This window comes from Amblyomma mixtum, chromosome 10 (assembly GCF_055824585.1).
Source record: "Amblyomma mixtum isolate Tamu chromosome 10, ASM5582458v1, whole genome shotgun sequence".
Lineage (NCBI taxonomy): Eukaryota > Metazoa > Arthropoda > Arachnida > Ixodida > Ixodidae > Amblyomma > Amblyomma mixtum.
In genome coordinates, this window is record NC_143021.1 from 46,076,140 (window position 1) to 46,100,056 (window position 23,917).

The 23,917-nt window shown below is 47.7% G+C and overlaps 1 protein-coding gene across 1 annotated transcript in view; it reads left to right on the plus strand.

Annotated features, from left to right (window-relative positions):
- Positions 1 to 16,756: 16,756 nt before the first annotated feature.
- Positions 16,757 to 23,917, plus strand: part of LOC149325696 (uncharacterized) — a 343,155-nt gene continuing 335,994 nt past the window's right edge. Inside the window, exons 1-2 of the mRNA XM_089564368.1 lie at positions 16,757 to 16,821; positions 20,946 to 21,180. Of these exons, the coding sequence (XP_089420494.1) occupies positions 16,757 to 16,821; positions 20,946 to 21,180 (300 nt within the window). The remainder of the gene's footprint in view (positions 16,822 to 20,945; positions 21,181 to 23,917) is intronic.

Below are 23,917 nucleotides of genomic sequence, written 5' to 3' on the forward strand. Positions count from 1 at the left end.
ACTTCCGGTTGTCCCACTCCCGAGGAGCAGCGTGTGTCGGCAGCGTCTCTCCGGTCTCTGGGCTTTCTTGGCTCCCGAACTCGCGACAGAAAGAGGCGGCAGAGGTAAATTAAAACCATATGCGCGAAGGCAATGCCCTCGCTCGCGCTTGCCCGAGGGGGTCGCGCGGCCGCTCGAGCAGACGATGTTCACCGCTACCGGAAGTGTGCCCGTGACGTCGAAGCTGCCGCGGCTCTAGCAAATGACAGCGTGTGGTGGCCTGCCGACGTCATGGGACTAGTGACGTCTGTTTTCCCGATTTTGGTTTCAGAATTGCTCCCTACGAAGACACCAAGCGGCCCGCGAATTTTAAAAAACACGATTTTTAAAAATTCATAATAAATTGCCGGCTCAGTTCCGAAGATTCATACTTGGTGTCAATGCTTCTGAGCATCACTTCTAACATTTACAAGCGGCTTTTAATTCTTTTCATGGTCCCTTTAATGCGAGCATTAAAACGACAACAGCACACGGTCACGGTCAAGGGCGTCCGCAGAATTTTTTGCAGGGGGGGGGGCCCATTGGTTGTTGGCGCCGGAGGGGGGGGGGGTATATTCGTAGCGAAAAGGCACTATTTGCGGAGTAAATTTATTTATTTATATATAAATAAAAAATAAGTAAAATACACACATGAAAGAAAATTACAAGCAGCAAATTAAAGCGCGGATTGTAGAGATACATTGGAGTTTATCAACAAAGAAACAATTAAAATTAATAAAAATGCAAAAAGATACTATCAATACTCGAAGTGCTCAGTCTTACTGCATACGGGTTCTCGACTCACCCGAATTGATGACCAGCACACAGCGCAATATGTTCACAAACACGCAACTACAGTCACTCAGTCAGTCTTCCTTGGACAGCAACTGTAGGCGCCTCGGATTTTTCTGGGCGAATTGCGTAGTTACACGGGTGATAAATTCATTTCTGTGCTTCATTACACGCTCTCAGTGCACAGTCATCATATATATTGATTGGAAAAATGGTTGAACGAGTACGTTGAAAACAAAAGATGACTATATATACAACGAAAACTTATTTACAAGATAAATGCACGCTCGCAGCTTCATACACCTCGCTCCATCTTGCTCGCGCATCCGCACAGTCGAGCAACCGCACACACACTGCTTGCCGCTCGTCGTTTTCTCGTCCGCTGTCTTGGTTGTTCTCACCTTCGTTGACAACCCGCCACTAAAAACACCGAAGCACAAACACAGAGGCGCGCACACGTGCAAGGGCTTACTTGCCACAATATCCACGAATGCGCACTTTTGGGGTGTAAGGAACGCCGCGCGACTTCCGAGGGGAAGGGACACCCGCAACTAATTCGGCCGGAAAATTTGTGTTTGTGCTTTTATGGGGTTCAGAGCCCCAAAACGACTCAGGCTATGAGGGACGGAGTAGTACAGAGTTTCGGATAATGTCGACCACCTGGGTCTCTTTACCATGCACTGACACGCACAGTACATGGGCGCTGTTGTGATTTGAGGCCCAGCCAGAGGTGACAGGCGAGCCAGGCAGGCGCCATCGGGCTGCGTTGACCAAAGGCGCTGGTTTTCGGAGAAGACGCAAGGAACGCTGGTGTGGGGGCGCCTCTGGAGACTGCGTCGCCGTGAACAAAAGCAGCTAATCCCCTTTGCCGAAGGTTCTGAAAGCGGCGCTTCTACCGCACCGAGCTCTCCCGTGGATCGGAGGAGACAGCGCGCGGCGGCGGCGCCAACTCGTCGCCCGCTTGCCCCTGAGCAGCCCGACAAAGCGGGGGTGGACACGGCTGATTTGTCCTTCCCCCCTCAAGAATTCATTGGTGGCCGGCGTACGAACGTATCATGATTATAGCGAGCGACCTGTGCCCTGTGCACTGTCTGCCTCCGTGTCGCTATCTCTCTAGAGATCAAAGAAACAGACACCCATCTCGAAACACATGCTCGCCGGTGCCGCTGCATGTCTGCAACAGGTCGTCCTTCAGCAGAGCTGGCGGTGGCGTGGTTTGAAAACGGCGGAACGACGCGCGCCCGGACGCGGGGCTGCTTTTACCCTTTTGGCTGAGCGCACCACCGCCCCTGGCGTGCGGCCATCACTCACGATTCGAGTGAGTGATTTTCCAGGGGGGTGCAGCCCCCCCCCCCTTGCCCCCCCCTCCGGACGCCCATGGTCACGGTTCGACTTTCCAACCCACTTTCGAGTGCCGATTATTGCGATCATCAGCGCCAGACTGCAAGCGAAGCTGAGGACGCGGTAGGAGTAAGCTGGCGCTTATTCAAAGCGCCTACATTTGGTCAAAGATCAGCTGTGAAAACAACGCAGCAGCTGAAGCTTGCCTGTTGAAATTCCACTCACAAGAAGAAAGTACGCATAGCAAACGATGCACCAGCTCGACGAGCTCGACCGCGCCAAGATGGAAACCGGAAGTTGTGGGCGCGGTGTTGCCAGACCACCAAGCAATTTCGCATATCGTCTATTATCGTCCCATATCCCATACCAGTAATTGTTCCAAAACGCTCAAACGTATAATATTCACGAACCTTGTTAAAGGGGCTGCGAAACACTGCCTGGGGGAATGCCGGCTATACTTCAGGTGGGTTCTTTATGTCACACAGATACCGACTTAAAAAGAATTACAGGAATCGATGCACAGGAACGGGAGTTATTCAGTGAAGAAATTTCAAAATACAAGCAAACAAAACGCTGCCCTCAACTCGATTTTGGCGGGGCTTCCCATTCCTATTTCGCTCTCCCAATGACGGCACCTGGCGCAACCAATCAAAACAGCCAGCCAGAGCACGTCGCGGAAGTTTGTACTCCATGGTTGCCTGCTCTCTGTAACTCGTTCTTGCTGAGACTGGCAGCGTTGTTTCCATGCCAGAGCGCCCCTGGTGGTGTATTTTTATTTTACTTTCTTTGCAGGGCTTTTATCTAAGACAAGCAAGTTGTTTTTGTTGATCTAATATAAAACGCAGACAGGTGACATAATGTGCCTCTATTTATTCACACAATTTGCAGTATATTTACTGTTTGTCCGGTCATCAAGCTCGCGCCAGGTGATGTCATATCCGCTGCTAAAAACCCGCCACTATGTGGCGATACCATCAGAGCCATGAAGTTGTTTTTGGGAGGACATTAAAATATTAAAAAACGGAATGTACGCGGTATTACCGACGCTAATAGCACCATTATAACTCACTGTATGCAATCAACAGGCAAAACAGTCAACTAAGATTGTGTTTCTGGGCCCCTTTAAAGGGGCTGCGAAACACTGCTTGGGGGGATACCGGCTATACTTCAGGTGGGTTGTTTATGTCACACCGATGCTGACTTAAGACAAATTACAGGAATCGATGCACAGGAACGGGAGTTATTCAGTGAAGAAATTTCAAAATACAAGCAAACAAAACGCTGCCCTCAACTCGATTTTGGCGGGGCTTCCCACTCCTATTTTGCTCTCCCAATGACGGCACCTGGCGCAACCAATCAAAACAGCCTGCCAGAGCACGTCGCGGAAGTTTGTACTCCATGGTTGCCTGCTCTCTGTAACTCGTTCTTGCGTAGACTAGCAGCGTCGTTTCCATGCCAGAGCGCCCCTGGTGGTGTATTTTTATTTTACTTGCTTTGCAGGGCTTTTATCTAAGACAAACAAGTTGTTTTTGTTGATCTAATATAAAACGCAGACAGGTGACAAAATGTGTCTCTGTTTATTCACGCAATTTGAAGTATATTTGAAGTAATTTTAATTTTCATATAGAGAGCTCCGAACTTCGCGACAGTATTGGTTGGAAGACTTTAGGAACCCGAAGAAAAATCTCCAGGCTGAAGTTCTTGCACAGTATCTACAATGATTGTACCGGTATTAATAAAAACACTTATCTAAAGCAGCCATATTACATTTCGGAGAGTCTCGATAACACGAAAAAGATTAATAGTTATCAATGCCGCATTAATGTATTTAAGTATTCGTTTTTCCCTAACACAATCCTGGGCTGGAATAAGCTTCCGAATGATGTGGTTTGTGCACCTGATTTCGAAAGTGCTGTTGAAGCGATAATCTGATGTATTTTTTTTCCAGGTCTCGCGTGTTTACCAGCACTGTGCCATCACTCATACTAGTTGTAAACTCATTTAGTCTTCTTTTAATATGTTGTGTTATCCTTGCTGACATGTTTCCCAATATCTCCTTTGCATGTGTTATTGTATATAGTAATAACCCCCCTACAATAATGCCTCATGGGCGCTGTAGGTACTTTGAATAAATAAATAAAAAAATAAATAAATATATTTACTGTTTGTCCGATCATCAAGCTCGCGCCAGGTGATGTCATATCCGCTGCTAAAAACCCGCCACTGTGTGGCGACACCATCAGAGCCATGAAGTTGTTTTTGGGAGGACATTAATATTAAAAAACGGAATATACGCGGTATTACCGACGCTAATAGCACCATTATAACTCACTGTATGCAATCAACAGGCAAAACAGTTAACTAAAATTGTGTTTCTGGGCCCCTTTAACTTCCTCTTTTACGTCAGCGCAACATGGTTTTTGAAAACCTTACTCTTGCAAAACAGAGTTAATATCATTTACACATGCATTGCATCGTATTCTAGACTTATCATCACTAGCTGACTGCATATTTCTAGATTTTTCAAAGGCTTCCAACAATGTAGTATGCCACAAGCTTTTGCCTCACAAACTAAAACAACTGAATATTGACTGGAACTTATTGAAATGGATTGAATGTCTACTTAATAGCTCACAATTTGTTTTTGCTATTGTTTTTGCTAACGGTTATAACACCATGCAGTTCCACAGAGGTGTCTTCTGGAGTTCCACAAGGTTCAGTTCTTGGACCCATACTGGTTCTAATTTACATTAATGATTCCCCCTCTCTTGTGGATTCTCATAATTACCTATTCGCTGATGTTTGTGTCATTTTTAGAGAAATAACCAATGCTAACAACATTACATTACTTCAGACAGACCTCAACACAGTAGGGGAACTGGTGCAAAGAATGGTTCATGGAGCTAAATGTTAACAAATGCAAAGCCATGCGTGTATATAGAAATACTTTAGTCCCACCTCATCAGTAACATTTCTTTGGAATCAGTTTCGTCGTATAAATGCCTCGGCGTACTTCTTATCTTAACTTGTCTCTTCATACCGAGAACATAATTGAAAATGCTAATCGCATGCTTTGCTACTTACGTTTCAACTTTAACGTTCCTTCTAATTTGAAACTATTGCTTTATCAAACACTAATACGATCCGACCTCGAGTATGGCACCTGTATGGCACCCCCCTACTGAAAAATTCGGTATGAATTTTAAACCGGAACCGCATACCGGGCTATTGTACAGGATTTACGATACCGGAATACCGGAGTATCCTGTATAAAACGTGACAGTCCTGTTGTGTACAGGCTAGCCCCGTATTATACAGGAGGGCCCTGCATCACAGGACACAGGCAGGAATAAAATGCTTCAAATATATCCCACTTGTACTAAATCTGAACAAAAACTGGGGCATTTCTCCAAGTGCCATAAGTGTACATGACAAATGCTGCAATATACAGAACCTCAGAAACTGGTAATCTGAGATTATCAGCTTCTCGCATTGCAGTCGATGTGTAATTGTGTTATTTGCTCCCAGCTTTCACCTTGGTAGCTTGGTGAATATTATAATGCATCAAAGACTCCAAAAGATATGTCTATTTTTTTCGCATGTCTTGAACCAGCTAGCTCACTGTGGTAATAATTTAACTTTTTGCGACGGTCTGCCGGCGCTGGGGTGTCTACAGGGTGCTGGCCAATGAAGTAGTGAAAAGCACCTGCAGAAAATAAAATATGATTGCTAGCACATAATGCCTCCAGCTGATCATTTAATTGGGCACTGACACACGACATATTGCATGGAGCACTGTGACCTGCAACTTACGGCCAATGGCTTGTAGCTTTTCAGGCGTCATTGGCTTTCTGCCCACTGTGGAGGCTTCTGACTTCAGGCACCGACGGCAAGCTAGCCCTGTCACGCTCCTTTCCAGGAGTTGGGGAGTCGTCCAAAGGCTGCGGGCTGCGTCCTTGCAGAAACGCGAATCTTTGGGTGCCACCATAACTGCTGCCCATTTTGCCGAATGAATAAAAATTCCATTCCCGAGGTGGACCTGTATGCAATAATCACAAATGCATACACCAGTAGCACAAACGGGGCTCTGAATTGTGGGCCCTCGTGGGCCCAGACAAGCACAGACAAGCTAGGCGTCTCATGACGCCTGGCCTTGAGCATTGGCAATGCTCAGTATCATGAATGCACTTCACACCTTTCGTATTTGAATCAATAATGTTTTGCAAATCTGCGTCGTAACATTGTTGGTGTGTAAACAGGTTGCTCGGACAATTCCAATGCTTGCGTGGTCATCCTCCTTTACTTACGGCACATTCCGTAGCATCAATGCCCCTAGTAGCACAAAATGTCGCCAGAACGTTATGGCAATGTCGCCAATGTTTTATAATGTTGTGCAACATACTCCAACGTTACAGCAACATGTCCATAAGTTGGTCAGGATGACACTCTCTGCTAACATTGCAGCCAAATGCTCAGAAATTCGTTAGGATAACATACCATCTGCCAACTTTGGAACAACATCGAGAAGCAACGTTGAGGCAATACAGGACAGCAGCTTGGGCATGTTGGTTATTCATTCTTGATGGAACAGCGCTTGTCTCTTGTCCCGATGTTTTGCGCTGTTCCATCAAGAGGCAATACAGCCTGATGAACGTTATTATAATGCTTGAATCATAACAATAAAGCAACATTACAAATATATTTCAAGCACAGAGTTCCAGAAGTTTTCTGACTGTTGCTACAGTAAACATTTTTTTCAACTAGCAGTACTTTGCAACTAAACCTCTTCTGTTGCGCCTGCTATAAATTGCATGCACAGCTCGATTAATATGTCGCAAAGCTTTGTTTATTGCCTATTCGCCACTGTCAGTCTTGGGACACCCTTCAGGAACGGCTATATAAGCTTGACTCTATGTTATTCGCTCGGAGGTGAGTGTATGAGTTACATGTACTGTATTGTGGAGCTCAAGTGTCGGTCGCTCTCGCTGGTCCTCGAAAAGCGTTATGATATGTTGTGAAGCTTACCAATTGGCAGGCCTGCATGCTTGTGCAGGGTTGCTAAAATTTTCAAGAATGTTACATATGATGTTATGAAACATTGTGGCAACGTTGCACCAATGTTGTACATATGTGGACACAACATCGTGGGAAATGTAGCAGCCATGTTTTTCACGTATGTTGTCTTGATATTGCCAAAGGAGGACACTAGCCACGTTAATGCAGCCTAAATAGGTAACATTGCTGCAATGTTCCAGCAGCAATCGGTGCTACTAGGGGCGATGCGTGATGTTTGTTCAAGGCCTTGAGCCGCTCCCCCTCAGGACGCTTATCGCTGATTGCTCTCGCAAGTATACGCCATTTGCCTCTGTAAAGAAAGAATACAAATCCCTAAAACTAATTTTAGTCATGTTATCATGAAGGACAAGCAATTTTGGTATGTAACTGAAAGAAAATTTTGTGATATTTTGTCCCTCTACGCTGTGCAATAAACAAATTGCTAGTTAAAAAGACACTCAACAGTTAGAACGTTTCTGTTGACGCCGAGTCTATAACCGAGACGGAGGCAGCACTCAGAGAACAGAGTGATTTGAAATGCGTACTTACGTCCTAGCAGCACGACGTCGCCCTCATAAAGACCGCCTTCACCGCCGTGGCCTCCACCGCTCAAATGTAAGTAAATGTTACTGTTCACGCACTCACGTCTTTCGGAGCGAAGTCATACACTACTGAGACAAGGACGACAGGGTTCCACCATACTTGCACTGGACGTACGCATGGAAGGCGATGTCATCTTCGAGGAGGAAGAAAAAACTTTTATTAAGCGACCCTTAAAAGGAAGCCAGTGAGGGTGGGGATGAGGGGGTTGCAGGAACAGGTGGGCCCTCGCGGTCGCGCTAGGTGGCCAGGAGCCCTGCCGACCTCTGTGGCCCAGGTCACCATCCGGAGCTGAACCTCCGGCTGTGAGCTGTGCAGCACGGCCTCCCATCTCTCCCGGTCGGGGAGTCTCAGAAAAGGGGGAGTTGGAGCATTAGAGGAAGCATTGCAAAGTATGTGATAAACGTCCGCCTGAGGGTGTTGGTATAATTTGCAGGACGGATGATAGTCCCCTGGGTGCATGAGGGAATACAGCTAAGGGTTCGGAAAAGTGACTGTCTGAATCCGTCGCCAAACGACTTGCTCGGCCTTATTTAGCGATTTTTGGGGAGGGGAGTAAACTAGTCGGGAACCCGGGTAGTGAAGCGTGACTTCATGGTACGTCATCATGCGTTCCCTAGCACTGCGGAACGAGGGGAGGCCGTCTATCGCCCGGTCGACGAGTCGTCGGGCGTGATTGTGTGCAGCCGTATTCCCCGGGTGTCCGCAATGCGCAGGAACCCAGATGAGTGTGATGAGCCGACTCGGTGGTACAACACTGTTCAGAACACGATGTGCTGGCGTGTGAACCCGTTGTCTAGCGAAATTTCGTATGGCTGATTTAGAATCCGAGACTATGCATTTTGCATTTGATTGAGTAATAGCCAGGGCTATAGCTGCTTCTTCAGCCTCGACGGGATGCTGAACGCGATTGAGAGTTAGAGCTGAGCAAGGATTATGATCGCGGTTAAGTACCGTGATGGCATAGGCTGAAGTGGTACAATATTCTGCAGCATCTACGTATGTGACTGTTGGATCACTAGCGTATAGTGCTTATGTAGAGCTGTTGCCCGAGCTGTGCGACGATCTTTGTCATGCTTAGGATGGGTGTTTCTGGGCAGAGGTGGAATATAAAGATTTTATGCTAGGTGTAGAGAAATGTTATGCTGATCCGAAATTTGTTCGTCGAGGGTGATTTTGAGTCTTTTCAGAAGATTCTGTCCGTTAGGTGTTCGAGATAGGCGATAGGATTGCCACGCGAGGTGGGCTTCAATCAGTTCTGCCAAGGTGATATGTACGCCTAGTTTGAGGAATTTGCTGGTGGGGGTTGAATTCGGGAGGTGAAGGGCAGCCTTATCATTCCTCTGATCATTCTATCTATCTGCTCCTCCTCTGTCTGAGTGAGATACCGATAGGGGAGAGTATAAATGAGTTTGCTGACATAGACGGCTTCAACGAGACGTCGCGTGTATGCCTCCCTCATGCCTTTGTGATTAGTATTAATTCTACGAATGATCGCAGTCGTATTCTGGACAATGCGACGGAGTGATTTAATGGTGGTCGTGTTGACACCGCCATTCGTGGTGAGCATACCCAATACCCTAGTGAGGGAGTTAATTGTAATTGGAATGCCTTGAAGTTTGATGAAAATTTGTGGTGGATCAGGATCCGGGTATCGGAGTCTAATTAGGAGTTTTGATTTGGCAGGGAAACATGCCAGGCCTATACTTTGTGCATAATTTTGGATCGCGTCTGTTGCATTTTGTAATGTTTCCTCTATTTCACCGCACTTGTCTGCGCTGGTCCAAATGGTGATAGCATACGCACAGATTGAGTGATAGAGGTGGGGGATTTTAGACAAGATTTGAGCCAGAGGAATGAGCGTGATATTGAACAAAAAAGGTCAGAGAACTGCACCTTGTGGCGTGCTCGGCTGCCTAGTGGGAAGGTAGGAGATGTGACTGATCCGGTTTGGAACTCCGCGGTCCTGCCCGTAAGGAAAGCTGTCACATATGCATAGGTGCGCTTCCCACGTGCAGGGAGCTCAAAGCTTGTAAAATGGCCGAATGTTGCACATTATCGAATGCTGTGGTTAAGTCTAAAGCAAGAGGTGCTTTGGTGAGGTGAGATATCGAAGGATCAAGTATGTCTTCCTTGATCTGTATCATAACATCCTGTGTTGAAAGGTGGGATCTGAAACCGAACATGGTATGGGGGTAGATGTTCTCTTCCATGTGTCGGATGAGACGGATTAGGACAACATGCTCCATGAGCTTGCCCGCACATTAAGTTAGAGATTTGGGCTTAAGATTTTGCAGGTCTAACGGTTTGCCTGGTTTAGGTATAAAGGCAATTCTGGCATGTTTCCACTGTTCTGGGAGCGTGCCAGCTTCCCAGTGCTGATTCATGAAGTCTGTGAAGGCCGCGACGGTTTTGACATCCAGATTTCTGAGAGCCTTATTGGTGACTTGATCTGCTCCTGGTGCTGAAGTGGTCCTGAGCTGCTGTAAAGCTGCCCAAACCTCTGCCTCGGCTATAGGGGCTTCGAGTTCAGAGTTACAAGATCCCTCATATTGTAAAGGGGTTAGTTGAGGGGTGTCTGGGAAGTATTTATCTCTAAGTCTTTGAATAATGTCCTGACCTTGTTGTGCGGAATGAACTAAGCGTATAACAGCTTTGGAGGTTGTTCTGGTGCTGAAGTTGTCCTGAGCTGCTCTAAAGCTGCCAAAACCTCTGCCTCGGCTATAGGGACTTCAAGTTCAGAGTTACAAGATCCCTAAAATTGGAAAGGGGTTAGTTGAGGGGTGTCTGGGAAGTATTTATCTCTAAGACTTTGAATAATGTCCTGACCTGGTTGTTGTGCGGAATGAACTAAGCGTATTACAGCTTTGGAGGTCTTTGATCTAGGTGAACTGGGATCTAATAGAAATCTGAGGAAATGCCATGTGTTCTTAAATTTGAGATTTCCATCCAGTCTGTTACAGATCTGAGACCATTGTTGAGTGGTTAGCCCGGCAGCGTGTTCCGTAATTTGCTCTTGAATTTTGGCCAATGTACGTTTAAGTTTGTGATTATGTTTCTGCCGCAACCATCGGTTTTCCACCCCTTGATAGGCTTACCACAGTTGTAGTCGGCTATCTACTTGATCCAACTGCTGAGTAGTTGCTGCTTCCTTGGTAGAAGCTTCAATTTCTTTGTTTAATTGAGTAACCCAGGAGAAGCAGTCCTCTATTTTCTGAGTGGCAGTGGACTCTCGCTTTTTCCTGAAAAGGTCCCAGTCCACTATGCGTTTAATTTTGACTGGCAGGGTGAGGCTTTTTGCGTAACACGTGAGTGAAAGAATAAAGTGATCACTTCCGAGCTTTTGGTCTGTATTTGTTCAGGTCACATGCTTTAGATGTTTTCCTGGTCGTCGAGTCTCAGAAAAGGGGAGTTGGAGTATTAGGGCAAGCCCTAAGTACGTGAAAAATATCCGCCTTAGGGTGTCGGCATAATTTGCAGGACGGATGATAGTCCCCTGGGTGCATGAGGGAATACAGATAAGGGTTCGGAAAAGTGTCTGTCTGAATCCGTCGCCAAATGACTTGCTCGTCCTTCTGTAGCGATTTATGGGGAGGGGAGTAAACTAGTCGGGAACCCCGGTAGTGAAGCGTGACTTCATGGTACGTCATCATGCGTTCCCTAGCACTGCGGAATGAGGGGAGGCCGTCCATCGCCCGGTCGACGAGTCCTCGGGCGTGATTGTGTGCAGCCGTATTCCCCGGGTGTCCGCAATGCGCAGGAACCCAGATGAGTGTGATGAGCCGACTCGGTGGTACAACACTGTTTTGGCGAAATTTCCTATGGCTGATTTAGAATCCGAGAATATGTATTTTGCATTTATTTGAGTAATAGCCATGGCTGTAGCTGCTTCTTCAGCCTCGACGGGATGTTGAACGCGATTGAGAGTTAGAGGTGAGCGAGGATTATGATTGCCGTTAAGTACCGTGATGGCACAATATTCTGCAGCTTCTACGTATGTGGCTGTTGGATCCCTAGCGTAGTGCTTATGTAGGGCTGTTGCCCGAGCTGTGCGACGATCTATGTCATGCTCAGGATGGGTGTTTCTGGCCAGAGGGGGAATATAGATTTTTTGCAGGGTCGAGAGAAATGTTATGCTGATCCAACATTTGGTCGTCGAGGGTGATTTTGAGCCTTTTCAGAAGACTCTGTCCGGTAGGTGTTCGAGATAGGCGAGATCATGGATTGATCAAGACAACACGAGGAAAGGCGCATAAAACTTTATAACCCAAATTCAACGAGGACGAGCGAGTGCCAGCGTGTTTTCGCGGCTCCCTTCACCGCCTCACACTCAACCCAACCGCAGGAGAGATGAAAAACCTGTCCCAACGCAACGCAGGAAAGGCCAAGGTGCACTTCTGTATGACGTCACTGCACAGTGACCGGGCATAGTGAACAAGTAGAATCGGAGCCTCCTCTCCACTTCATCGAAGCGTCGCGGGGGAGCGTGGTCGGGAGGGCGGCTTAAAATGTTCGATAGTGGGTTGTAGAGTCGCCTCTGCGTTATTTCGGGGAAGGGGGCTGGGAGGGACAGGACAGACACAAAGGAGCCCAAGGGGAAGGAACAAAGGCCAACAGAAAAACCAGGGATGACCAGGTTGCGACCGGACCCAGGAAAAGCAGAGAAGGCGGCGGTGAAAGGAAAGAAAAAAAGCTTGAAAAAAAAATTGCGAAAGACAGGGTTACTCGTGTGAGGTTTTTACAGGTGCTTTTTCACACGAAAACAGCGAAAACTACACAAAGGACGCAGAAAGGGGAGACGAGACACAGGCGCTGACTAACAACTGAAATTTTATTGCTCTGACACATCGGTAAATATAGCTCGTTAGGACTGATGCTTGGGCGAGTTGGTATGCCATGTTCAAGAAGAACAGCGCGAAAAGACAAGGACCACAGGAAGATACACAAAGACAAGCGCTGACTTTCAACTAAAGATTTATTGCTCGGAACGTGGAAATAAATACATCAGGCTCTAAGCAACAAAAAGAACACGTAGGGTTGATAGGTGTGCGTGGACAAGTGTGTATCAACCCTACGTGTTCTTTTTGTTGCTTAGAGCCTGATGTATTTATTTCCACGTTCCGAGCAATAAATCTTTAGTTGAAAGTCAGCGCTTGTCTTTGTGTATCTTCCTGTGGTCCTTGTCTTTTCGCGCTGTTTTTCTTGAACACGGTAAATATACACAAGGTATCAAAAACAACATCAAGGCGTATCTACTCAATTCCCTTGTCTTGTGGTCATGCTTACGTAGGACAAACCGGCAGATGCCTTAACAAAAGACTGTCAGAACACAAATACAATGTAAGCACACGAATCTCGGGCCATCTCGGCGTTCATTGCCGCGACTGTAAATGCACTCCTCACTGGAGTGACACGAGCGTGCTGAGCAGGTGCAGTGACTAAATCACGCGAGTGATAATTGAAGCCAAAAAAGTCGCAAGCCTAAAAGACCGCTCTGTCAGCACCCCATCCATAGCCCTTCTGGATAAGGAATTTCGTTTCCTTGCGTCAGCTCGGCATTCATGATTCCCTGCTCGTTTCCTGCTGCGTTTGTCTGTTTCATGCCCTATCCTTCTTGTTGTTTTTGATACCTTGTGTATATTTACCGATGCGTCAGAGCAATAAAATTTCAGTTGTTAGTCAGCGCCTGTGTCTCTTCTCCCCTTTCTGCGTCCTTTGTGTAGTTTGCGTTGTTTTCGTGTGATGGAAAACCAACTAGCTCGTGATGTGTTCTTGTGATGGAAAACCAACTAGCTCGTGATGTGTTCTTCAGGTGCTTTTTGTTTTTATTTTGTTCTCTCGAGCGCTGTACCTTTTCGCTAGCCCGAAGCGTCGCCCTTTACGGAACACCCCAAGGTAGCTGCCAACTCCGTTCAATTAACCTTTCTTGTTCGTCAATAGAAATGTTCTGGGCGATTTGTGATTAGTATCTCTTCCTGATAGAGTGAAGGGTAGAGCCGCTTGCGATGGCGCTTGGACAAGTTGCGTATCAATGGGCGATCACTTGCGAAGAAAAAGCGCAAAGAATTTCTGCATGAAAACCAAGAATTTTCTTTCTTCAACGATGCATCGCTACAGACTGCTGCTAGCGGACATTAAGAGAGCTGCTGCAATGAACGCGACAGTAACAAACTTTTTGGAGCCTCTGGCGCAGTCTCCGGAGTCTCGCTATGTTTATCAACCGAGCGTGGAGTCCATGCTCCACATGTTGCATGGAGACGACGAAAGTGCTTGTAGTGCTGGCGTAATTGAAGTGCATTGAAACAAACCTTATGCTGTCAGCTTTCTACGTGGCGACAGCAGCACACCAGAAAAAAATGCAATGCGATAAACGCAAAAGAAGCACGAACAAATCTCAGAAGCGGGTTCTTTTTTTATTACGACGTTCAAAGAGCAGCTCTTCATCAGAGTGAAACATGCAAGGTTTTGCTATTTGGGTACGCTTAACCCTTTTACCTCTGATGTAGGATAAGCATGCATGCTAAAGGTGAGAATGTCGTGTACAACTAATGCACGTGGGACTGTCGGTAGTTGTTACCCGGCAACTCGCTAATGGCGCATGATGTTTCTGCACTGTGAAGCCCAGAGTAATCTGCGCAGGACTTACGAAGGCTGCTGGCGGATATATACTAGCCGTTTGCCCGCACACACCCGCCCTGGCTTTGTCAGGGTGCTGCACGGGAAGCCAATATGGCGGTTGCCCCTAATTCACCTCCAAGCAGCCCCCGTCTTTCGTGCACAAACTGCATGTTTTGCCACTGCGCAGCTCAAGCTTAGACTTTTTCTTAGCCCCTTGAACAAAACCGTGTACGTGTTGGTTACCGCACTTATGCACACGCTGCCTCCCCCCCCCCCCCCCCTCCCCTAAAAATATCTGCTGGCGTACAACAGTCAATCTGCAGACAAAGCACCGAAACCACGCAGCACATATCGCACTGAATACAGGCTGGTCTGTCCGGTTCGAGCTCCGTACCGGACTGGTCTGTCCGGTTTGAGTTTCGAACCGGGAATGGTCTGTTCGGTACGAGCTCCGTACAGGAGCTGTCTGTCCGGTTTGGGATCGATGTAACAAGTGAAGGCGGGCTAGTTGGTGGTTGACAATGGAGTGCATACCGGACCGGTATGAGCCGGTATAGCCATCAAACCGGACGGGTCTCGCCGGTATGAGGGTGATACCGGACCGGTATGAAACCGATATGTTCCGGTAAAATCCGGTTTGCCGCGATGCCATTTTTTCAATGGGGCCTGCTCATGACAACATAATTAATGGTCTTGAGCTGGTGCAAAATAACTCTGTGAGTTTAATCCTTGTTAACTACAACCGCACAGCGAGTATAACTACTATGAAGTCTAATATCTGCCTCCCATAGCTGACATCGAGTAGAAAAGCGTAGAAAGGGTCTGTTTTTCTTTGGTTAAACCTGCCCACTGCTCAGTTGTAGAGTGTAAAGGGGGCGGACGCTTCGTCAGGCAACTTTTGATTGCCTTTTTGTTTCGCCTGCTCGGCAACCAAGTGTTGTTGAAATAAATCTTAATCTGAATCTGAAAAGTGTTTCGTATCGCCCTGTTCCACAAGCTGTACCATCATCCCGCTCTTCTTGATCCCCCCCAAGCCTGAGTCCTCATCCCCCATCCCCCAAGCCTGAGTCGCTTTGTAAAACTCTCATGAAATGAAATAAAATAATAACAAAATTCAAGAGGAACCGCACCCAACCAGAGGTTATCGCAGGCGAACCAATTAAAAATAAAAGAAAAGGGGCCAACATCCAAGAGAAAATTAAGAAAAACCAATTACAAGAGAAAAAAAAACAAAGGCACAAATGATGGGCGGGCAAAAGTGATTTTTAGGGCTTAAAGAATTAAGAAGGACGGAAAGAAAATGAAACAGGGAAGGGTCTAGCGTGCCCAGATTCTTCAGACAGGCTCGCAGGCGGCCAGGAGGAGGGAAGGTGTGGGGATCTGTAGGAAGGAAGAAGAGACGAGAAAAGAAAGCAAGGAGAAAAAACAAACAAACATGAGATAATGGGCTTAAGAAAGCACAAGGGGTATATAAAAAAGGGGAAATAGAAAAGAGAATCAAATAAATGACAAAAAGGCACGTAAAAAACAAAGAACCAGAACGAGCGAAATAAAAATAACCAAAAAATTAAAACGTGGAAAATATAACAGCTAGAGGAAAAAAAAAGAATAAAGGAAAGAAAACAAATTGAAAAGAAAAAAAGAATAAAAATAAACATGACAAAACGAAAACAAAACAAAACAAGGACTGCGTGTTCACGCAAGGCGAGCAAATATCAAGATCCACATGCCATCCACATGCCGGAGAGGCAGGGGCAGAGCCACGGCCCACCAAAATTGGTCATATGGTGTCCCCGACCACATGAGACATGGGGAGGTGTAGAAATGGCAGGGAGGTCTACGAGCCATCCGGGCGGGAATTAACACGATACAGAGGTGAAAGAAGGGAAGAAACGCGAACAGCAACGCGAATAAGCAACGCACGAGACCGAGGGGAACCTAACAAAGAGATGTCCGCGGTGAGAGGGCAGGCACGCAGGTAATGGAGAACATCCCCCACAGCTGCCCCGCATAGATAAGAAGGCGAAAGAAGGAAGGCAAAACGATGGAAGCAGGAGGGAAAATGACCGTGGGCAGTTAGGAGAGGGACAAGAGATCGGGGTGGAGGGAAAGAGAGCGGGAGACGGTTAATAGAGGGTACAAAAACAGCCAAGAGGGTGTCCGAATGTTCCGAGGTCCAGGTGTCCGACCAAAGCCCGAGTACGGTGGTACGCATGCGGGTGCGCACTGACAAGCGTGGAAGCCACGACGGCCGCGGGAGGCCGCGCGCCGACGCCAGTGAGGCGGCCCAGTCAGCGAGCTGGTTGCCCCAGACACCACAATGGGCGGGGACATGATAGAGGAAGACAGGACGGTGAAGAGAAATGGAGTGAAGGGTGCGCTTGATGACTCGGACGCGTAAGTAGTTCGTGGAAAGAGAGTGAAGAGCCTGAAGGAGAGAAAGGCAATCAGAGTATACATGCAAGGGTAAAGGAGAGGTGGCACGCCGGGCGTAACAACAAGCCTCGTGAAACGCAACAGCCTCTGCGCAGAAGGCACTAGAGGCCGCCTCGAGGCGAAACCGGCCCACGTTCCGCAGCTCGCCAGAAGATGAGAATGCGACGTAAGTAGCACCCGCAGAGTGGGACGTGTAAGAGCCGTCCGTGATTATATGAAGGCCGGGAAGGGAGGTTCGGTTTGGTTTATGGGGTTTAACGTCCCAAAGCGACTAAGCCTATGAGGGACGCCGTAGTGGAGGGCTCCGGAAATTTCGGAATTTCTCAGTCCTCCGGAAGGGAGGACTGAGAGGGAAAGTTAGAAGGGAGAAGACGGGTGAAGGAGAATGAGGAAGCCAGAGAGGGATGGTCAGGGATCAAAGCGGGGCAAGATATCGGACGGTAGGTAAGTGTGACTTCCAAAGGTGACGGGATCTAGACCGTTTAAAAGGTTGTACTCCGCACAGAGGCGATCCAATTCCAATGGAAGAGGGGGTACCCGGAGGAGTACCTGAAGCGCAGCCGTGCGCGCTGTGCGGAAAGCCCCTGTGACAGCGAGAAGAGGGACCCGCTGCACAGAAACAACCTTCTCCCGAAGGCGGGAATTGGCGCTGCGAGACCGCCAAGCGGGCGCGGCGAAAGTAAGAGCGGGTTGTATTACTTGGAAATAAGGCCCACGTAGAGAACAGGGTGGGAGGGAACGGTGGAACGACAGAAACGAGACAAGACGCGAAGTGAGGATCTCTGCCTTGTCGCGGAGGAAGTGAGCATGAGGTAGAAAAGTGGGGTGGCAGTCGAAGACAACGCCTAAAATTTTGAGTTCCTGTTTGAAACTTAAGCGGCGACCCGAAAAGCGCACAGTGGGATTACGCCTTAGTTATTCTTATTTTTGACATTAGTCATTCTTATTTTTCGGGAGGGTGCTTTCTATAACGGCAACGAAGCAAATAGATCCATAGGGTCAGTTTGGCTGTTGTATATATAGATACTAGGCCATGAGCATTTTTATTCTTATTTTGCGGGAGGGTGCATTCTGTAATGGCTGCGAAACAAATAGATCCACAGTGTCAGTTTGACTGCTGTATATAAAAGTTTGGTGGCGGATTTTCAACTTGTTGAGGTTAATCTTGTATTTGCCACCACGTTTGTGAGCAACCTGAAATAGTTTTTGCCTATAAAGTTGTACTTTTTTTTAGTAATCCTCAGTTATTGCAAAATCGTTTCCTTTCAGCTTTGAGGCCACCGTCAGCACCCGTTGCTTGTCTTTAGGCAATAAGAATTTACAATCAGTGGTCTCGGCTTCAATTGGGGAAAATGACTAATTCTGTGGGCCCTTTCAACGACTTCAGGGCCAATTGTGACGTTCAGTTGTTACGAGCAAAAAGAATCGCTTTCCGCTCAGAGCCAGCCCATGATTCCTTCAAGGTATCCTGAAATCCAGAGAAGATTAAATTTTTCCTTGAACATCTGTTTTCCAGATCATCTTGACAGTCCTGCAGTTTGCTACACGTGACAGCAAGATCTGAATTAAGTTTACTTGCGTCGTCCTTTATAGGGAGCACGTTGCCTTCCACAGAATTTATTTTTTCTTTTAAGGAACAACTTTTGCTGCAGAACTTGCTTTCACTACGAATGGCAAAGATTTCTTCCAGAATTTCTTATTGTGTTTGTTGCATTGACGGCATTGTCAAAATCGCATCGGAACATCTTTTTTCCTTGTTGAGCGGACAGTTGTCCGGGATGTTGTTCAATAACTCCTGAAAGCAGTGAGAGCTTGCGAATAGTACGCGCGCATGACACACACTGCATAATCGTCAAGAAATCCGTGGATGGTGAGTTGGGATCTTGAATCAGTTATCGAAATGGTCTACCGCTAACAGGGCTATGAAAATAACCCACATGAATAACTGCCAAGCATGAATCTCTGGCTGCCATGTCGGTGCCAGATCCCAAACTGGGCGTTTGTTGCAGCTGGTTATGTAGACATACGGTGAAGTGTAGTGTCCCGGGTTGCCAGAAAAGGAGATGATAGCTGAAGGGCGACGGCAGCGCAGCCACATCGAGCGGTGAGCGGTAGTCCCAGTATGACGGAAAAGCCGGGCAGAATTAATCGAAAATGCAGACGTCACCGGAATACGACGTCGATACAAAACCAGGATGGGTCACCGTCATCTGCACAAGCTGAAGAAAGACCAAGCATGAATCTCTGGCTGCCATGTCGGTGCCAGATCCCAAACTGGGCGTTTGTTGCAGCTGCTTATGTAGACACGCGGTGAAGTGTAGTGTCCCGGGTTGCCAGCAAAGGAGATGATAGCTGAAGGGCGACGGCTGCGCAGCCACATCCAGCGGTGAGCGGTAGTCCCAGTATGACGGAAAAGCCGGGAAGAATTCATCCAAAATGCAGACGTCACAGGAATACGACGTCGATACAAAACCAGGATGGGTCACCGTCATCTGCACAAGCTGAATAAAGACCAAGCATGAATCTCTGGCTGCCATGTTGGTGACAGATCCCAAACAGGGCGTTTGTTGCAGCTGCTTATGTAGATATGCGTTGAAGTGTAGTGTCCCGGGTTGCCAGCAAAGGAGATGATAGCTGAAGGGCGACGGCAGCGCAGCCACATCGAGCGGTGAGCGGTAGTCCCAGTATGACGGAAAAGCCGGGCAGAATTCATCCAAAATGCAGACGTCACCGGAATACGACGTCGATACAAAACCAGGATGGGTCACCGTCATCTGCACAAGCTGAAGAAAATGCAAGCATGAATCTCTGGCTGCCATGTCGGTGCCAGATCCCAAACTGGGCGTTTGTTTCAGCTGCTTATGTAGACATACGGTGAAGTGTAGTGTCCCAGGTTGCCAGAAAAGGAGATGATAGCTGAAGGGCGACGGCAGCGCAGCCACATTGAGCGGTGAGCGGTGGTCCCAGTATGTCGGAAAAGCCGGGCAGAATTCATCCAAAATGCAGACGTCACCGGAATACGACGTCGATACAAAACCAGGATGGGTCAGCGTCATCTGCACAAGCTGAAGAAAATCCAAGCATGAATCTCTGGCTGCCATTTCGGTGCCAGATCCCAAACTGGGCGTTTGTTGCAGCTGGTTATGTAGACATGCGGTGAAGTGTAGTGTCCCAGGTTGCCAGCAAAGGAGATGATAGCTGAAGGGCGACGGCAGCGCAGCCACATCGAGCGGTGAGCGGTAGTCCCAGTATGACGGAAAAGCCGAGCAGAATTCATCCAAAATGCAGACGTCACCGGAATACGAAGTCGATACAAAACCAGGATGGGTCACCGTCATCTGCACAAGCTGAAGAAAGACCAAGCATGAATCTCTGGCTGCCATGTCGGTGCCAGATCCCCAAGAATACGTCCAAACTAAACCGAGAAAATCCGAGCAACTCATCATTCGGAACAAACACGGGGAGCCAAGGGTGGACGCATCGGCCGATACCATAAACCTCACTCTCAACGGCAACAGCACAGCGAAGGTCAAGGCTATCAGGGTCTTTGGCACGCTGGTTCAAAACAATACGCAGAATACGGAGGACATTCCGGAGGAGAAAACAACACCTAAACAGAAGGGGGCCTGTTAAAGAGAATAGCTCTGAGACACGGGGGCATGAAGCAGCCTGACCTCTGTAGGGTCACACAAGCATTTCTCTTAAGCAGAATTCCACACTTATTTCTGTATTATCTTATAAGGCAAAAGGACAGCAAAGCATTTGATAGCGTCATTCGTGGTGTTTACAGGGCGCCACTGGTATACCCACTTTTGCCAGCAACAAGCTACTAGAACTTGGGGTGAATAATAGCCTGGACGAGCTAACTGATGCACACAAAACCACGCACAGTCAACGGCTGTCGAGAAAGGACACAGGGCGATACATCCTAGGCGAGCCGGGCCTTCGGCCGGCTGACACGGCAGCTAAACTCACTTTTTGCGAAGGCACTCGCCTGAAGCTCGAGGTCAACCCTTTTGCCAAAAACATACTACCGGAGGACGATATGATGACATTTGAATTGCCCGGGTGGAGGCCATATACAGACAGTGCGTGGACGACCTCTGTGCCGTGTATGTGGACGCGGTCAAACAAGACCCCGGCAGGTACGCGGTCTCTGTTATTACGCTTTATTGCAACATTATCAACGTGGCGACAATTCTTGCCCCCTCCATCAAAGACACAGGGGAGACAGCCATAGCACTGACCATTAGGGGTCACCGCACGGAGACGGTCATTAGAGACTCAAAATATGCGATCACTGGCTATCAGAGGGGCAGAGTGAGTAAACTCACCACGTCCCTGCTAAAAAATTACCCTCATCCACCACCAACCCCGTATGGGTGCCGGCCCACTCCGGCTGCTCAGGAAACGAGAAGGCGGACGAATATGCCCGAGGGCTAACCAACCGGGCCGTCTGCACAAATGAGCGGCCGGCGGAGTCACCCACCCCATACAACGAGGTTACAAATTTTTATAGGTAAAACACACGACTTTACCCACGCCCACGCCCAGACCTTACCAGGCCACAAGCCACGGCTCTTAGAAGAGCTCAGACAAAACGTCTTATGAGCCCATATCGATTGTCCTTCATTACAAAAGGTGAGGTTTATCCTATATGCCCTATTTGTGACAAAAGCCTTAACGCAGATGATGGCAATATTCTCTGTAGATTCGAGGGAAATCCTCTTCCCAGGAAGCCCCTGCCAAATCCCTCAGCTGACAGTGCGGAAAAGTTTATACGCAACGCAAAGATATACGAGCGCAGATGGGATCCTCGAGGTCGCCCCTTCATGAAGGCCACCTGAGGCGACAGTGGCTTAACGACGACAAAACATGCCGAATAAAGTTCATTCCTCCTCCTCCACTAAGCCTAGCAGCTCTTTAAATAAGGAAGCAGTTTGAAAATATGGCTTGTTTTATCGCCCAAATTTTGGGGTTCGGGCAAGTTCAGACAGAGCGGAAGCGTCGTGCGTCTTTAGTTTGCCGTCAACGTGGGACACAGCGTAGCTGCCACGACGAATCGGTGGCGTAGCGAGAGGCCCCGCTTCGACAGACGCCGCGGTGTTGAGCGAACGCAAAGCGGCGTTGGGGCGTACGCTATTTCGGCAAAATTTGCCGTTAACGTTAACCCAAGGCGGAAGGCGGCCTTTACGCTCTGAGCATGCGCACTTCGATGCCCCAAACTTCTCGGGGCCCCAAAGCTTGGGGCTCTCCTATTCCAGAACTCCCTACTAAGTTATTACGGCCAAGCAATAAACATGCAGAAGATCTGTGCGGTCATGCACGACACGAAAAGAGCACGACACGATACAATAATATTTTTCCGTGTATGCTTAGAAGGTAAGGAATACGCCAGCTCTCTCGCCAATGAAGAGACTTAGGAATCACTCACACAGAAATCACCGCGCGTTTTTATCTACAAGGCCTCTAGTATTTGATTTTCAGCCCTAAGAACGTGACTGTTTCCGAACTCTGGTGTGCATTTTTGCGTCCTACAGCTAAGACGCATGTGGCCTTAAATCTCACTTACTTTGTCCTGCACTTATGCTCATAAAATTTATAATTTAAATAACTTATCAGTTTTCCAATGCATTTGTATGTAGCGTGACACGTCAGAGGTACATAATACACTATTTAAGCAACTGATGTGCCAAGTTTTTTCCCGGAATTCTTTTTTTATGTTCGGCTTTTAGCTTCACGCATCCTTCCAAGACATTCCGAAGTTGCAAAATTTCATACCGAGAACAGAGGCAAACGACAAGAAAGACGACACGCAGAGACACGCAGGCACTTCGCGTGTCGTCTTTCATGTGCTGTCTGAGTTGGCACAAAAGCTTTTTACGAAATCGAAATGTACAAAATTACCCAAAACTAGGTTTAAGGATATTTTAACTAAGACGATTTACAGCGGTTTTTGATTTCATTTGGTGCCAGAAACTTCACGAATTCGAATTCTTCACCCGAAATGGCTCGGAGAAACAAATAAAAGTGTTTTAGGCCTGTGAAAAATAATCCGTCAGTAGTTAGTGTGCCAACGCGTCTGCTGCACGTGTTTTTATCTGTCTGTAGCTTCTTTTCTGCTCTTTTCGAAAGACATTCTTAGCTTACCTTGTGGTTGTGACACTACTGTAGCACTTTAGAGAGGGATAAAATGAAATAGTCGTCCACTTCGAGCGCCTAGGAAATCACTGTGTGGGTGTTTTCATACGCGAGCTCCAAATTTATCTAGGCTCGCTTTAGCTTACATGGAATAGGACCCACTGTAGAAGAAATGTAAGCTGTTTTTCATTCCCGCTTTCTCGATTTTTTTTCCACATCTTCATTGCGTTCTTAATTTGCATCGAGATAAGCACCTTTAAGAGCAAGCGGAGTTGAAAATAAAATTTTGGTCGAAATTTCGCAGTTGTCGTCTTGTGTCGTCCCTTCTGCAGTATATTTTGCTCACCCCTAAGGTGTGGCAAAAGGGTGTTCAAATTCGAACCTGGAATGCTGCAAGGTGGGAGCTTTGCGTGAGTTGAGAATCCTGCTGCAGCGGCGCCATTTATAACTAGAGGCCAAGCGTAAAGGCGTGCGCAGACATCGATGCTGAACTGGGGTTGTCGAGATTCGGGCTCCACAGCACACCTCGCACTGCATAGCGTTGCCTTCCAACGAAAGAACGTGTCAGTGTAAAGTAGTGTAAATTGGTGGGGGTGGGATTTGGATTTACGCAATTTCCGATCCAAATCTGCATTTCGTGCTCTGCTAATGTGCCGTCCAAGGTACAACGCAGTCGTGTAGAAAAGAAAGGCCCATGATGTCGTTTGTTACTCTCCTGTATGGCACCACAGCAATTACGGTTGCGAATGGCATTCCCTGAAAATGGCGTTATACCGTGCTTGGAGCGGCTACAGGACCACCACCAAGGCGCGCTTCTACACACGTCCCGACAGGCGGCAGCAGCCGCGTACTTTGTGGAGAAATCAAGCGCGCTCTCCACCGAGCGAAGCCGCGTTCTCCGCAGGAAGACAGGCCT